The sequence below is a fragment of the Crocodylus siamensis genome, chromosome 15 (assembly GCF_052110815.1).
Source record: "Crocodylus siamensis isolate JL-2025a chromosome 15, ASM5211081v1, whole genome shotgun sequence".
Lineage (NCBI taxonomy): Eukaryota > Metazoa > Chordata > Crocodylia > Crocodylidae > Crocodylus > Crocodylus siamensis.
Window position 1 is genome coordinate 11,729,143 of NC_143409.1, and position 17,237 is coordinate 11,746,379.

At 49.4% G+C, this 17,237-nt stretch overlaps 1 protein-coding gene across 2 annotated transcripts in view; it reads right to left on the reverse strand.

Annotated features, from left to right (window-relative positions):
- Positions 1 to 17,237, reverse strand: part of ST8SIA2 (ST8 alpha-N-acetyl-neuraminide alpha-2,8-sialyltransferase 2) — a 39,885-nt gene that overhangs the window by 13,932 nt on the left and 8,716 nt on the right. For both annotated transcript variants that reach the window (XM_090028582.1, XM_090028583.1), the window contains exons 2-5: positions 12,817 to 12,879; positions 10,562 to 10,690; positions 9,690 to 9,947; positions 2,681 to 2,974 (exon numbers count right to left, since the gene is read on the reverse strand). In XM_090028582.1, the coding sequence (XP_089884708.1) occupies positions 2,681 to 2,974; positions 9,690 to 9,947; positions 10,562 to 10,690; positions 12,817 to 12,879 (744 nt within the window). The remainder of the gene's footprint in view (positions 1 to 2,680; positions 2,975 to 9,689; positions 9,948 to 10,561; positions 10,691 to 12,816; positions 12,880 to 17,237) is intronic.

The window sequence follows — 17,237 nt, forward strand, 5'->3', positions numbered from 1 at the left end:
GTAAGTCAATTACAGCTGGAAATAGCTCAAGGTTTGGGTTATTTTCTTCTCCCCTCCTGTGTTTCAAGGGATCACTTCCCTCCCACTCTTTACCTGAAAGCAAGTCACCAGCTAGCTAGTCCTTCAGTGCCTGAACAACCCTCCAACACAGCTGCCTCACCAGGAGAAAGCAGGAGTGATTTTAAGCTCAGTTGCAGCCACACCTGTGGTAGCTCTGAACAGCAGGACCAGGATGTATCTGAACAGGGGGAAAAGGCTCTTTGCTTCGCTCTGGGAAGGCTGCTGCCTGTTCAAGTGGCCATGTGCAGAGTCACACACCTGGGGTGGTCTCCAATTAATTGATCTCTGGTTCTGTCCTGATAAAAACTAGCCCCTTTCTGGTACCAGAGGTTGCTCTGAGGGCACCCTTGGCACTGAGAGTTACATCCCGGGGACAGACTAGGGTTATAAACAGCTCCAATCAGATATGAGGGAATGGAAAACCACTAGCTTGGGAAGAAGGGCGAGGTGAGGAAGACTCACAGAGCAGGATCAAGGCAGGGGTGTGAAGTGGGTAGGGGGAAAGGGCAGGTACAAGGGTCTTGCCAGGCAGGGGCTGCACCTGTGCCAGCTTTAGAGCATGAACCTTATATCCTCTCTGTCTATGCAGAGTGACCAGAGGTCAGCCAAGCACTTGTGCCATGGACACCCCCATTCTCACGCTCTGCCGCATGAGAAAGTATCACCCTGGCACTAACAGTTTCCCTAGCAGCTCACTCACTACTCACCTGACCCAGATTACACCCAAGGTGCATGGCCAATTCCCACTTTTCCATGCTATAGTGTCACAGAAGCCACATCTACATCACTGGGTCAGAGTGCCCACCTCCACTATTGAAGGACTAAGACCTGCCAACCTGCACTGCTCAACCCAGGAATGAGGCAGTGAGAGTACCCTGGCGATACCCCAAGACACTGCTCTTGAGCATGATGGAAACCTAGGTCTTGAGCCCCCAGACTGCCTTGCTGCCTCATTTCCAGGGTCAACACAAGGAGCAAGCATGGATGAGTGGGGTCAGTAGTGAACCTGAGCTCTCAAGCCACAGCGTAGAAACTTCCAAGTGACACCTGCTCCTCCATTCCTCCCATCCTAGCACAGCTCTCTCTGGCCATGTCTGCCCTATGAAGACTGCTGTTGCCAAGAGTAAGACAACCCCCTCGTGTCAGACACTCTGACAACAGAAAGAAACCTGTTGCAGCTGGAGTCGCACCATTTTCCCAAAATAACGGATGCTCCACTGGGGGCATTGCTGACATAATTGTATGGGCCACACATTGTGATCTTTTCATACTGGCAGGACTTGGTCAGGTAGATGACATTTCTGCCGTGTCAAAAGGTCACCACCCAGACCCATGCCCACAGGACCGTCCTGAATTTCATAGCTGTGCCCATGTCTTCCAAGCCCAGCTGGCAGACTGGTTTGAAGTCCTCAGCATTACTGCAACGTGATGATCTTACATCTATGTAATGATGGCTTAGTGCATGATAAGACCATCATGTTTTATCGGAGGTCCCTCACAAAAGGGAAACGTGGCTTACATCCTTTGACCCTGTAATGCCAGGAAGCTTAAAGGAGGAACCCTCAGTGCTATGTCACCAGAGTCCAGGGGTAGACATCCTTCCTGCCATGGGACTAGCAGGAGACCTTATCACAGAAGCATGGCCCCCGCTTGCAGCATAAACCTTTTGATTATAGTCAGGCCATCAATGTTTCTAGGGGGAGGGACACATATAAAAATAAGACAGAAATAAAAGAGGAGAAAGAATCTGCATTGTTCACACAGAAGAAAAGAATTGGATTCAGATCCCCAAAGTCATTCTATTCACAGGGAAGATACAACAGAGGCTCCTCTCACAGGAGCTCACCCTGACTTAGCCACAGGCAGAAGAAGAGGAAGGTAGTGGCCTTCAAACTCTGTGTCTGTCATTTAAGAACAGCAGCAAAGTTGCCTGTCACGGCGATGAGCTTTGCATATGCCCTAACACATGGGCTGAAACTACTGAAGAGATTTCCCTCGGACCACTACCAAATAACCATCACGTGGTCACAACCTTCCATCCTCACAGATTTGGGTGACTTGAGAGGACCTGTAACTCATCTCCAGTCTGCACATCCAGCCTACTCCCAGAGGGCTGTGACTGTGACCTTGGCACAGCAATGAAGGAGTGACAAGCTTAATCACTAGCTAAGTCAACTGAAGAACAGGTTAATTACAGGAAAACCATGACTATGCCACACAGCTGGCATGGAAGTTACACAGGTCTGAAATCCAGCCAACAAAGTAATGATGGTCTACAGGACTGGGAAAACTGGGGGCAAGGTTTGCTTTCAGGGATAGAAACACTTCTGACCATGGGACCAAGGTAGGAGACCCCAGTTTTCAGGTGATAGAAAGCAAAGGACTACCCACTGCAAAGACCTTCCTTGTGGTCTGAAGAGTCTTCAGGTCCCCTTCGCCCAAAGCACTGCTCTCTTGCTCTAGTGGTTCATGAGACACTGGCTACTAGGATGCCCATGTATACCCCACAGCAGCAAACAGAGCATAGATGAGACCCAAACACAAGTTCCTAAAGCCCTGCTTCCCGGGGAGTCAGGCGGGGAAGCAATCCCTTTGGCCCGTTGAAGGCAGGAGCTCTCACCCTCGGACAGCATGCAGCAGGCGCAGCGAAGGGTAGGCAGTGCGGACGTCAATGTGGTGTTTCAGAATGAGCTCGTTGACCCACTCCACGCGCTCCTTGCCCCCCTTGGCCATGAACGCTGGGATCCAGAGGATGCTGCCATTGAGGCTTTGCAGGCGCTGGAGCAGCTTCTCTCTCCACGTGTCATTCACCAGGTCCTCGAAGGCACGCTGGATGACTGAAGGATTCATGGTCACCAGGTCTGTCTTCAGCCCCACATCCTGGGCATACTCCTGGACAGGAGCCAGGTTACACCTGCAAGTGGATATACTAGGTAGAGCTTTATAGTGCTTGTGAAGGAAGGGGAGTGGCAAATGATAGGTGAGCTTGTCAGTGAGTGTGAGGGCTGGTGAAAAGTGCTGGGCTGCCAGTCCTGGCTCTGCTTAGCTACAGGACACCTGCTTCCTACAGCCCTCTGCTGATGTGCTGCAACTGGGACCCCCTCGAAGGTGGCTTAGCCTCTGGGGCTCATTCACTCTTTGACCTCTCTGCAGACTTGTACGAATCAGCACAGGAAGGCAGAGGGGTTCATAGATTCATAGATGCTAGGGTCGGAAGGGACCTCAATAGATCATCGAGTCCGACCCCCTGCATAAGCAGGAAAGAGTGCTGGGCCTACATTACCCCAGCTAGATACACATCTAGCCTTCGCTTGAATACCCCCAGGGTAGGGGAGAGCACCACCTCCCTTGGGAGCCTGTTCCAGACCTTGGCCACTCGAACTGTGAAGAAGTTCCTCCTAATATCCAATCTAAATCTGCTCTCTTCTAGCTTGTGGCCATTATTTCTTGTAACCCCCGGGGGGGCCTTGGTGAATAAATACTCACCAATTCCCTTCTGTGCCCCCCCGATGAACTTATAGGCAGCCACCAGGTCGCCTCTCAACCTTCTCTTGCGGAGGCTGAAAAGGTCCAGTTTCTCTAGTCTCTCCTCGTAGGGCTTGGCCTGCAGGCCCTTAACCATACGAGTGGCCCTTCTCTGGACCCTCTCCAGATTATCCGCATCCTTCGTGAAGTGCGGCGCCCAGAATTGCACGCAGTACTCCAGCTGCGGTCTGACCAGTGCCCGATAGAGGGGAAGTATCACCTCCTTGGACCTATTTGTCATGCATCTGCTGATGCACGATAAAGTGCCATTGGCTTTTCTGATGGTTTCGTCACACTGCCGACTCGTGTTCATCTTGGAGTCCACTAGGACTCCAAGATCCCTTTCCACTTCCGTGCCACCCAGCAGGTCATTTCCTAGGCTGTAGGTGTGCTGGACATTTTTCCTCCCTAGATGCAGCACTTTGCATTTCTCCTTGTTGAACTGCATTCTGTTGTTTTCTGCCCACTTGTCTAACCTGTCCAGGTCTGCTTGCAGCTGCTCCCTGCCCTCCGGCGTGTCCACTTCGCCCCATAGCTTAGTGTCATCTGCAAATTTGGACAGAGTACATTTCACTCCCTCGTCCAAGTCGCTGATGAAGATATTAAAAAGTATTGGTCCAAGGACCGAGCCCTGCGGGACCCCACTGCCCACACCCCTCCAGGTCGAAACCGACCCATCCACCACGACTCTCTGGGTGCGACCCTCCAGCCAATTCTCCACCCACCGGACTGTGTTGGACGGGCCATGCAGTATGATGAGGTGTTTGATTCCTGGCTCTGCCACTGACTCACTCTGTGACCTTGGGCAAATTACTTGGATAGTGTCCCCTGCCTTCTGATGCCATCCTGGTGCTGCTATGAGGAGTTGTGAACATTTCTCAACTCTAGTATATCAGTGCTGTAAAGAAGGCTCTGACCTAGTGACAATGGCTGTTGACTGATCTACCCCAAATGCCTTTCAACCACTACTGCCACTGGTACTGTGAAGACAGACGCCCTGTGCCCATTACCAGTCCCCTAGACACTGACCTATCTGGAACCTACTAGGGAAATGACCTGTACGTGCCTACCCAATGTCTCTTGGGTACCTTCCATTTGTTGTTCATGTGCCTTAAAAGTCCATTTATGAAGTACACATTCAGCATCTTGCTTTGGTACACACCATCAGCTTCCTGCTCCTCTAAGGCATGGACAGATACACAGTTACACCATTGTTAAAGGTGGGGAGGAGGGTCTTACTGCTTCAGACCCTGCACCAGCTGATCCAGTGTAATTATTTTGTCTATCCACTACTATCCCAAAGTAAACGAACCTCCCCCTGAATGGAACAGGAGGTACATTATGAGGGTTTAGCTTCACTTCCTGTGGATTAGGAGAAAAGACAGTGCAGCCACAGTGGATTCTGCTGAATCGCAGCCAATCCCCTCTTTCAACAGTGCGGCAATGGTTTTATCTGTCCATGTCCTTAGAGCTGTGGTCCTCAACTCTTTTTGATCCAGCAGCCCACACCGATCCATGTGATCCACATATAGCCGGTCCAGAGAGGTGATACTCCCCCTCTACGCGACATTGGTCCGGCCTCAATTGGAGTACTGCATCCAGTTCTGGGCACTGCACTTTAAGAGGGATGTGGCCTGCCTGGAGGGGGTTCAGAGGAGGGCCGTCCACGTGGTTGGAGGGCAACAGGGCAGGCCCTATGAGGAGAGGCTGAGGGACCCGAACCTGTTCAACTTCAGCAAGTGGAGGCTGAGTGGGGATTTGGTGGCTGCCTACAAACTCGTTAGGGGAGATCAGCAGCAAATAGGAAGGGTCCTATTCCTCCCAGCAGCACCTGGGGTGACGAGGAACAATGGCCAGAAGCTGCTGGAGAACAGGTTCAGGTTAGAGATTAGGAGGCATTATTTCACTGTTAGGGTGGCTAGGATCCAGAACCAACTTCCTAGGGAAGTGGTCCTCGGTCCTACCCTGGGTAAATTCAAAAAGAGTTTGGATGAACACCTGGCTGGGGTCGTGTGCTCCGGCCAGTGGCGGAGAGTCAGACCAGATGATCTATTTAGGTCCCTTCTGACCCCTAACTACTATGAAACTATAAATAGCTGTGTAGCAGCTTCAGCACAGTGTTATGTCAGTGGACAGCAGCACCATGCAGTTATGCGGGCTAGCCCTGGTGTGCTCTCCCATAGTTGTTAATGTAATGCATGCTAGTGTAGAGCTCTCCTGCAATAAGGGAGCCCTGTTGTTTCTCGTTCAGGAAGCAGTATGTGCAGGGCAGCACAGACTCCCAGCACAATGCTGTCTGGACCTGCGGGAGTCAGCTAACTGCCCTCCTTCCCCCCATATCAGGATATAAGTGCCACACTGGGTCAGACTAATGGTCTGTCTAGTCCAGTATTTCAGGGCAGGGGTGGAAGCTTTAGAGGGAAAGCACTGAACCAGCTATAGCTAGCATGATCTATCCTCTCTATTCATTACCCTCCACATCTGCCATTATTGGTTTAGCAATGCAACAGGAAACAGCTCCAACCCTTCTATTCAAGAGCTATTAATAGATCTAACATCCAGGATCTATCATCCCCTTCTCTGGCCTCCCCCCAGCACCTCCATGGTCACTAGTGGGCTGAGGATCACCATCCCAGAGCGCACAGTGCTGAAATGTTATAAAGCATTCACATCAAAGATCCTGCTTTAATATAGAAAGACCACTATGGGTACAGAAAATTCAAGAAAAAGCATGTGTTAACGCATGTATGTGGGAGCTGTTCAGTGTACTTGCATGCAGAGTCAAGCATGTCTGAGCCTGTATGCATATGCACTTCTGTGTGTGGGCAAACACAACTGCACAATCCGTGCATGCACATTCACATACCTGGGTGAATGGATCAATGTATACAAAGACATCTGTTTATGCATGTCCTAACACATGTGTGTGTATTTGCTAGCATGTTTGTCTCTCTGTGTGCATGCCTCTATGTGTATACCCATAAATACCTCAGGGAGTGTATTTTTGTTCCAAGCATGGGTTTGTACAGACATGCATCTGTCATGTGTGCTGTGCCGAAATGACTTGGTAACATCTCTGTCACTATGGCAAGTATGAACTACAGCAGTGCTTCCAGCATAGAGAAACCCTCACTAGAGCAAAGGTCTGATGTACATTCTGAATATCAAAAGGTAGGAGGAGAAGACAGTACACCTCTAACCTCCCTCACTGCTCTGTGCACTCCAGGTGAGCTGGGAAGCGCACAAGAAACTGGCAAGCTAGCATGAGAACCGTCTGCTGGGAGTGGCAAATGCTAGTAACATAGCCTTAGGAAAGCTGCGGTGGCTGTAGGTCAGTGTAGACCAAGGCTGGAGTCTTGTAGCGCAAACTCCCCTGCCGGAGCTGACTCTGATCAAGAACAGTGTGTGCCGTGCATAAGTGCAAGTGCATCCACGTGCAATTGCTGCTCTGCGATACCGTCAGACAGCCACTCTGGAAAACTGACTGTGCCGTAGTGTGCAGGGAGCTGCTATAATTGGAAGGGCTAGAAACATCCGATGAGAGCCAGAAAGGACAACTGCGACACCCGCAGCCCTTCATTCTAGCCCTGCTAGAGTAATGCTGTTGAGTCTCTTCTCTCCTGGTGACTCCCTGCTGCACAGCACACCCTGTGGCACCAGCAACGGTAATGATATCAGCAGAAGGTGGATGCCAGGACTATCAATGCTTGTGGCCTCCCCAGGGCTGGGCCGTTTGGGAACAGCGGCCTGCAGCCATCTCTCTCTGCATTTTAATTGGTGTCTCCTGTCAGAAGATGCACACACACGCACGCTGAGGAATTCTCCCACTTGCTCCTTCCTTGAACATGCTTTTCATTCTCTCTGTCCAGGACTCCAGCTTATATATCACAGCAGGAGTCTAGGGACTGAGGTTCTGAAGCGATGAGACACGTTTGCCGCATGCTGGAAACAGAACCAACCCTTTCCCTGTTGGTTCCTGCTCTTTCCACAGACAGCATTCAAGTCACGCTTGGTCGTCCTATTTGTTTTGACCGAGTGACAGATGATTTTACTGATCCGGCTCATACCCTGGTGCTGGCAGACTGGAGCGTGAGCAGCTGATGGATACCCACAGGAAATTAGGAGGATGCTAGGCTACTGGCATCACATTGAAAAACATAGGGTGCCTTGGCTCTGCTGACTGCTTGTGTTTCGATGGCACCTTTCAGCTTCACGGTCTTCCTGCACCTGTTGAACACTGATGGATTAGATCCTCACCGTGCTGCCCACATCAAGGCCTTTCACCATCTCCTCTTATAGAGAAAGGCACTGCGGCAAAGACCAGCGATGCAATTTCTTTAAGAACTCTTCCCTCCTCCAAGAGACAGCACCAAGGAGTCCTAGTCGACTGCCAGACCCTTACTTAAGTCACAACACTGCTTACTCAAATAAAGGAGACCAAATCCAAAGACTTGGCAGTCTCCGAGCCCAGAAACAGCCCTTGCAGGGCATAGCTACACTAGAAACAGCTCACCGGTCTAGTGGGACAGTTATCCATGCTCAGCCTCCCAGTGGAGATACACCTTACACTGGCAGAAAAGTGCTCTTGCTGCTACAGCCTATATGCTTTCCTCAGTGCAACTGCATCTACATTAGGTCTCTGAAACAACGTAGAAATGCTGCGAAAAGCTGTTCCCTGACTCAACACTACTGTCTTTGCACACGTTTTTAATATAAACGTGGACTTGGGCTCTCTTTAGTGGCCCCAGCCCTTGCTGTGACTGTGCCAGCCTTTGTGGTCTGAATAGGCTTTGCTCCGTTTCAAGCTATGGAGCAAACTACCCAGGGAATGTTTCCTCCAAACTCAATCCCTGTCTGACAGCCAGGAAGGCTGGATTGGACATGTTGTCCAGAGGGCAGAGGTGGCGTTATCTTCATTCCCATGTCACACGCAGAATTGCTTTGTAAGCCACTGACAGATTGGGGCTGTCTCTATAATAGACTGGCCAGAAAGCAAACATCTGCACAGACACAAATCATCCGCAGACTTGTCACAGCTCCTCAGCCACTACAACTGTATGGGCCATAAGGATCAGGGCATCTTCCTTTTTGCTGCTGGCTCCCTAAAGCATGCTGCTGGCAATTATTGCACTTGTGTGAAGAAAGCAGGGCGGCGGGGAGTGTGTTTGTGTAAGGACAGAGTGTGTGTGTGGATATTTGTCTACATGTGACTGTAGGAGTAAAAGAGTGTGTATTTAGGTGTGATGCAGGTGTACATATGACAGGTTTAGATTAGGGTGTTGTGGGGGTGTAAAGGCAGCACCATACCTAGACTCCTGGAGGCTCCGAGTGAACTTTTAGTATCAGGCCCCCCTTCACCAGAGATAACGATAATAATAATCGGAAAATGGAAGAAAATTATAATTTTCAGGCCCCCTTTCTGTCCAGGCCCAAGGCGGCCACCCGGTTCATCCATTCCTGTGTCCGGCCTTGCGTATAGGCACCAGCAGGGAACAGAGTTTATATACAGACTATGTACGTTTCTGTGTGTGTGTACAGGCGGGTTTTTATATGCATGTAGTGGGTGGTGCATGTGCCACTGGGGTATTTCTATACGTCCTTGTCAAGTTGTGAAGCGGTGGAGTGTGCTTGAGAAAGTGAGTGGTAGGGTGTGAAAAGGATGCAGAGTTGTAGGAGTGTATGAAGTAAAGAGTGCATTGGGCTGTGGGTGGTGTGTGTGTGTACTGGGTTCATCTGCAGGGGCTGGGGATACAAGTGTATGGTAGGATGTGAACAATGTGGGTGTGAGAAGTTGCTGTGTGTGACTGTAGAAGCGTGGGTACGTGTAAGGATTATAATGGGTGGGAGCTTGGGATAAGAGGGATGCTTGTAGGGATGAAGCGTGCGCGTGTGTGTGTGTGCGCGCGCGCGCACATGCACGTGTGTGTGTGCAAACTGCAGCTGGAGAATGCAATGTGGAAGCTGGAATAGGAGAGGAGCACGGGGTGGAAGGTTTTGGATCGCACCTGTTCATGCTTCCTCTCAGCCTCCCACGCTCTGTCCCTGCATAAGACAGGATTTTGGGCTAGTCTGACTTACAGTTTGACCCAGGAAATCAGGCCTACCTTATTACAAAGCTGTGTGCATCAATCTCCCTCCCACAGCCGCTGTTTAGCAGGATCCCCGAGTTGCCCACGATGGCACAGGTCCGGAAGTGCTTGCCCTTCAGGGGAGAAGTCCGTGGCAGCAGCTCGTAAAGGTTTTGGGAGACATTCATGGTGCTGTCTCTGTCAAAGACATAGTGAATCACATCCCCAGGCTTCAGGGTCCCCTTCAGCACCGAGATGTCCTTCTCTGCATCCAGGAACTTCAAGATGTGCTTCCTGGAGAAAGGAAAGAAAACAGGCAGCTTATGTCAGCAGTAGGGATGGCTCATTATGTGACCTATGATGGCTAAACACCCCCTGCCTGACCAAGCTCCACAACCTAGCTGCTGACGGGCCACACTCACTGCTGAGTGATGACCTTCAGGAGATGCTCAAATGGCTGAAAGCTGAAACCTCCTGTGTGAAAATGAAAGCAATTGCAGCGCACGCTGATTGTACGCATCTTCCCCTGCCTGCCCACCCTCTGGAGACAGCCCTCGGTAAACCCCTCATCGCTGCTCTACTCTCAGCCAGTAAAGGTCACAGCATAAGGCAAGACATTTTCCATCTTTTGTGTGTGACTCGACATCACGGATCCACATCATGCCCCGGTCCCTGCATGGCATGGAAAAATGGAAGCTCAAGCCCGTCTCGCTTTGTTAGTGTGAGGCCAGCTGGTTGAGCTGGGAATTCATTTCCAAGTGATTGCTTACAGATATGAAGTCTAGCTCAGCAGGAGATAAACATTTTATTTCTTTCTTGACTTCTTTAGATGATATACAGAGGCAATTTGCCAGCTTGCACTGGAGAGGACCAAATCTGTCTCTTGTCCTATAGGTAATTACCAGTACCTGATCTTCAAAGAGAGTGTCTGGTTGTGTCTCCATTTGGATGAGGCTGGTTTAATGTTGTGCTTAATGCTTTCATTACTTCTGTCAACAACAGCTGGAGACGAAGAACCATTTATTACTACTTCAGCTCTAGAGAAGAAAGATAGAGAGAGGGAGAGACATGATCAGTTAGCATCCCGATGGCATCTCTAATCACTTGGCTTCTGTTGTGGCGGCTGGGATTCAAACTTCCTTAGAAAAGCAAAACTGTTGTTATTGCCTAACCAGGGGAGGAAAGTTGATGCCTTTATTTCTCTACCCTCTCTCCCAGACATACACTTATACACAAGTATACAAAGCACACCGACGTTTACAGATTCAGACACTAATCCATGTACACAAGTACACAGATTTGCACACATGCAGGTGCTCATAAACCAAATGAGCAGATTCTCCTAGGAGCTCACAGACTTGCTCAGGGTTTCTGCCTGCAGACAGCATGCGCAGACACAACCAGCTACGCATGCAGAGGCATAACAGCCTCCCAAATGACAACCCAAATCCACCTGTCAAACTCCCTCAGTGGGTTAAAACCGCATCAGAAACCCATGACCTTTACTTCACTCCAAAGCAAGAAATGAATTTAGCTGAGATCCTGGACATTGCAAGCAGGATTTGGTACCACTTATAAATGCCCTGTTATGAAAAGCAGGGGGCAAGCACTTTGATAATATTTGTTTCTTGCTGCAGAGAACACAGGGATTTCATTGCATCCACTGCCTGTTACTGCCCCAGACAAGGAAATGACTGATCCAGGAGTATCAAGGAGCAGTCAAGTGTCCTGGTATTGCAGCTCTGATGATGCTCATTGGGAAACCCTGGGAGCAAACAAAAGTCTTAGCATTTCAGTGCCATTTACATCAAATGGCATACATTATGGGAGCCTCTGAATATTGTATTACAACAAGCCTCCCTCCAAAGAGAATAAGCGAGTGTCTCATCAAGAAGCAGGGCATGTGTATGCAGGCCAAAAAAAAAAAGCCTTCACACTTCAGAGAGCTCTGAAAAATCCACAGCCAGAGTATTTGCTACCAGTTAAGGGGAATGTCCCTCCTAAGTGCAAAAAGCCAATTTGGTCTGGGAGACAGTTTGCAAATAACTTGGTCTATTCAGAGCATGTGAACATCCGACAGGGAGAACAGCTACTTAGGGGACATAACTAGGAGACAGAGGGTGTAAATAGAAAGGGATACTTAAGATTAAACCAAGCAAAGCTGTCCTGACAGACAGATGTGGCAGCTGGTGTTTCTGTGGCAGAACACCTTGTGCACACACACAGATCTCACAGCACGATCCTGTCCCTCCAGTGATGGTGTGGCTCTGTACCTGTCCTGTTGACTGGCAACTGCTGGTGCGGGAGGCTGGCTTGCTTTCCATACAGGCAGACTGACGGGAAGTCCCAGGCACAGCTGAGGATATTTTGGGTGCCTGTCTACTTAATATTTACCGAAGGAAGCTGATTGTATTTCTAAATCCCATTTGCTATCGTCTTTGTGTGTGTAAATGCAAGCATCCAAGCAGCAGCTCCAGAGAATGCCAGCAAAGGCTGACAGAAACCTCTCACCTGGCCACATAATCTGATGTCCTGTCAGACAAATACTCAAGATGTAAAAAAAACCCACAACTGTAACTGGTTAAAGAAATCCTGTCTGGCAATAACTGTGGCTTTTCTTGTGCACTTTATGCTTTATTCTGTGTATGTGTTCTGGCATCATCGTAGACTGATGTCATGGCATCACCAAATGATGTCACTAAGTACAACTGTGCAATTATGTGTATACGACGGTGTTGTTATAATTGCCTGGAATGTGCTTGGAAATGTCACAATGTCCTCGAATGAGACAGTGAGGACACAGAACAACGTTATGAATGACATTATGATGAAAGACAATGAGAGTCTGAACTCCCAGAAAGACATCTTTTTCTTTTTAAACACCGCAGTGGCAAACTGCAAAAGTGGCAACTCAGTGGACTTATCTTTCACAATAAGTAACTCTTCTTCTCATTCTCTTAATCACCACAACTTGCAGATCCATGGTTATTTGCAAATGATTATTGCACCGAGATAGAAGGGGAAACGATTAAAAAAATGCAAAGCAGAAGTGAAAAGAAACAGATACATTTGCTAAATAAGGGCACTAGCCAGCAAAGAAGAGAAGCAGATTAATCGCTGCCTTACAGCAAAAACAAATGAACACAAAATCTAATTTACAAACCTATTAGATTTGCTATGTAAGCTGTTCACAGCTGATCTGATTGTACCTCTGCCTCCAGAATTCCTGCAAGACAAAGGAAATGCATTATTTATAAACCCAGCTCCTCTTGCCAGAGCATTGTTCAATAGTCAAGAGACCCCGGCCTGGAGAGATTCCGACTCGGCAGCCGCTACAACAGTTGCATTACGCCCCGTCCAAAACAGCAGTGTCCTGGCATCTGGCGGGGGGTCTCTCATGCCCTTGATTAGTGTTGCCCCACTGTGCCTAAGCCACTAGTGAAGACTGACCTCCTTGTATGAAGTCCAAAAAGTCTGATAAAAGCTATTTTCATTAACCATTTCAGAATGTCCTCAGACTTGTAGTAACAGGTCTGATCCTCTTACCCAGGCAGGGGTGGGAGCAAAGGTGGCTTTAAAACATCTTTATACTTCCCTCGTCCTTGGGCTTGTTCAGCCCAGATCACTACAGGCTGCTCTGCGCTGACCAAGTTCAGAGACCAGGGCTACCTGTATGGCCTGCCAAACCACCCCTCTGCATCAGGACCATCATGAAGATGGTTACATTAAAAAACACTAGCACAAGTGTCCCATCTGCAGAGAGCTGACAGTGGAGCTCATTCCTGCTTGGGGCCAGTACTTTCAAAGGGGCACTCAGGAAACAAGCACACAACTCCAACTGATGGGCAATAATTCAGTGCCCACCTCTACTGGAAAACCCAGTGCTCAGTCTTTTATCTCTGGCATACTGTTTCCCATGCCCAGAGATGAGGATGATCACCAAAAGTACCAAACCCATGTGAGAAAACAGAAAAATTTCCCCCACTAATGTTGAGCTTTGTGAGACTTATTTTTCATGACAGTTTTTTTCTGGGGGTGGGTCTACACTGCCTTTGAAACAAACCCAGGGGCACAGCCCAGAAATAAGTCCTTCAGACACCTGCTCTGTGCACAGGTGGTTCAGGGCGCTATGCCCAAGCCCTCTACACTGCCCAGTTCTTGGAAGTGGATGGGACTTAGTGCTCAGCAGTGCTTCTGGGCTCACTCCAGAGGCAATTTAGACACAGCCTGAGCTTCTACAATCATACACAGAGAGTGGATACCTTGGCCCCAGAAGAAGAGGAAACGGAGAAGAAAAGACTGGACTTTTGTGGATGTCCAGAAAAGCATTGTGAGCCTGGAGCAAATGTTTGAGGGAGCTGGAAGTTTGCCCACCCCATTTAAACCCTGGGAGCATCTCTGTTGGGAAATGGTGCTTTGCAATGTGCCATGTTATACAGCCTCCTACCTCCCAAAGAAACCATGTATTCCAGGCTAAAACAATTCCTCCCATAACAGCTTCTTCATGCCTTTGACAGTTTGGAGAATCAATGTGCTATTTCATTCCTTGGCGCATCCAGGGAATGGCAGAGCTGCTTCATTCCAGAGCTTATTGGCATTTACTAAGCATCTGTTTTAATGGGGTGCACTACAGGGTGCAGGAGCCATCTAGATTAGTGTGCAATCCACGCCTCTTTACAAATGCTTCTCCCTTGAAGGAGCCATCCAGCCAGCATTTGCTTTCCCTTGCACTCACGGTAAGACAGACAGGGACTGGATTAAGGGCCAAGGGAAACACTGCTGCCTGAATAAGTGGTTGCCCACAATCTCTACTACACAAGGAGACACTAGGAATTGAAAAAGGCCTATTCTCCCATCTGGTCCAGGCCCTATGGTTGGGCCAGTGTTGGTCCCTACATACTACAGCATATTTTTTAAATCCAGATCATCTTTAAGGGTCACAAGTGACAGGGCTGACTGTGCCTCTCCCCTGGGCCACTACTGAATCCAAGCCCCAGCTAGGGGTTAAAGGTCCTGTGCTAATGGATTAAACATAAAAGCTGAAGTCCAGATATGTGTGCCATCATTGGCGATCCCATGACCCTTTGTACGGTCCTGCTATTGCTGTAAACAGCACTGTGCTGGGGATATCGGCTTATCGTACAGTCTTCCCATGAGCTAAAGCCAGGGCAACTTTGCAGCGTGAATGGGACCAAATGATGCTTATGGGGTATTCCTGGGGTTTTTTACAACTAAGCAACTTGTTACCCCCCTTGGTTAAACCATAGCTCCTTCCCTTTGATCATGCCAGGCCAGCAGGCTGGCTGGAAATTGTCAGAGTGCATTTTCTGTTGAAATAATTGCCAGAGTCAAACGGTTCCACAGGAACGTGCTGATTTAGATAAGATTCTGGCAGGAAGGAGGCAGGTTTCAAACCTCCTTGGCAATGTGCTCTGCCAAGGTACCAGGCCCCCAGCAATGAATCCAAGGCCCAGCCAGGAGTTTTAGGGGCCTACGCTGCTGGATAAGATGTAATACTGAAGTCCAGATGCATTTGCTGGGCATGTCTACACATGCAAATGCTGTGTGCTGGCTTTACTCTAGAGTAAATTATTCTAGAGCAAACCCACCCCAGGCAGGCATCCACAGATGCAAGGATTTGGGAGCAGATATGCTGCGCCTGGCAGCAATCTGCTCCCGCCCCCCTGCAGCAACCAGGCTCCCCACAGGTGCTAGGCCAGGGGGTGACAGCTGTCTGCTGGCAGGATATTGTTCCCTGTCCCTGGGAGCTGCCTGCTGCTGGAGCAGGCTCTGGTGATGAAGCCCAGGGGTGGACAATGTCCCTCTGCCCTGGCAGCAGGGAGCTCTGGACCCCGGCTTCCTGATCGGAGGCAAGGGGCTTGGAAAGAGCTACAGGGTAGAGGCACGTCTCAGCCCCCCTGCCCCAACCCACCGGTGAGGCAGCTAGCAGTGAGATCCCAGCTGGGCATCTGGTAGCAATTTTACTGCAGAGTAGAGGAATTTACTGTGCAGTAAGGATCACCACATGTAAACAGTGATGCTTACTATGCAGTAATTAGTTCTACTGTGTAGTAGTGTCTGATGTAAATGCGCCTGCTGTCTAGCAAGCCCCTGTGTCTTAGCCTCTAAGTAAAGACCTGCCAGTACTGTCAGTAGCACTGTGCCAAGGGCATCTGCTTGGGGCACAGCAGCCCCCTGACACAGCTAATGCTCAGATCAGCTTTTACAGACATTTTTCTTTGCAGTCTCTGAGGGGTCCCCAGGTGCCCTTACTCACCTGGCAAATGCATGAAGAACTAGATCCTTCTGGGACTTAGGGCTGTACAGGCCCCCTCACGCAACCAGTTCACCCCCTGGTCAGCATCAGGGTTGGTGCAGATGACTGGCTTCTCAGGTTGCCTTTCCAGAGGGCAGGCAGGTGATCTGTCCATCCACCTGGCTGTCTGCTGAGCAGCTGGAGAACCAGGCAGCCACACCAGAAACACCTGCCAAGCTGCTTTTTTCCCCGTTTTGCTACATCATGAGAAAGTTTCCCAAATCTTTTTGCACAGCAGAAAATCCCATTAGCGCTTAGCTCCAGCTTTACTCGCAACGTCCTGTCCAGATACCAGTTAGGGTAATGACATTCAGCCCCCTTGAGTTCGCCTGCAGTTTTTGATTGGATGTGGTATTTATCTGGTCCTTATCCTGATTGCAGCATTGCTGTGCACTCTGAAACAGCAATCAGGGCCCAGAGGTGATGGCATTTCAGCAGTGGTTAGAGCACCAGCCTGACAGGCAGGCCTCCTGACTTCTATTCCTGGCTCTTGACTTGCTGGTCAGTTGTGGGTGAGTTTGTTCCCTGCCTCGGTTGTGCTAACTATTAGTTAGGAATAACAGAATCTAAGGGACAGAGACAGGTGTAATTCCTTAATAGTTTGTAAACTGCTTTGATGAAAGGTACCACTGAAGTATGAGCAGTATTACATACACACACACACGCATGCATGCATGCACACACGCATGCACGCTTCTTACTGCATCTCCAACAACAGCTGTGTCAAGCTGAGAAGATGCTGATTTGGTGAGAATAAGTCTGTGGGGTCAGCGGAAGAACTCAGATACCTAAAGACAAAGCTGCATTCATTCAAGCGGGAATGCCAAATGCACTCCATGACAGATGATCACCCCGAGCTACTTGAGCGGAGCTCTATTTCCAATGTTTCCTGGTTAATGACCTGACATGAGAGTAACAGCAGGAGAAAAACAAACAAGGGCCCTGACTACAAGGATTTCTGGCTAGTTCCCTCCCTCTCTCCCCCTGCACACACGTGCCCAGACACATGCACACGTGCATGCCAGACTTTTCTTGGACATTCATAACCTTGGCGACACATGAAATGCAGTGCTGATACATGAGCACACACCATGGGAGCGCTGCAGGCACCAAACACCTGCAGTGGAACCGCACGGGTGTCTTCCTGCTTCCCTCTCCAGCCTGAGGACTTGAAAAGTAGTTTGGGAGCCTCTCTGGACAGCAGAGAATTAGCAGGGGAACTCGAGACCTTATGTCCTCAGCTTGCTGGTATCTTATTTTGGGTCCTA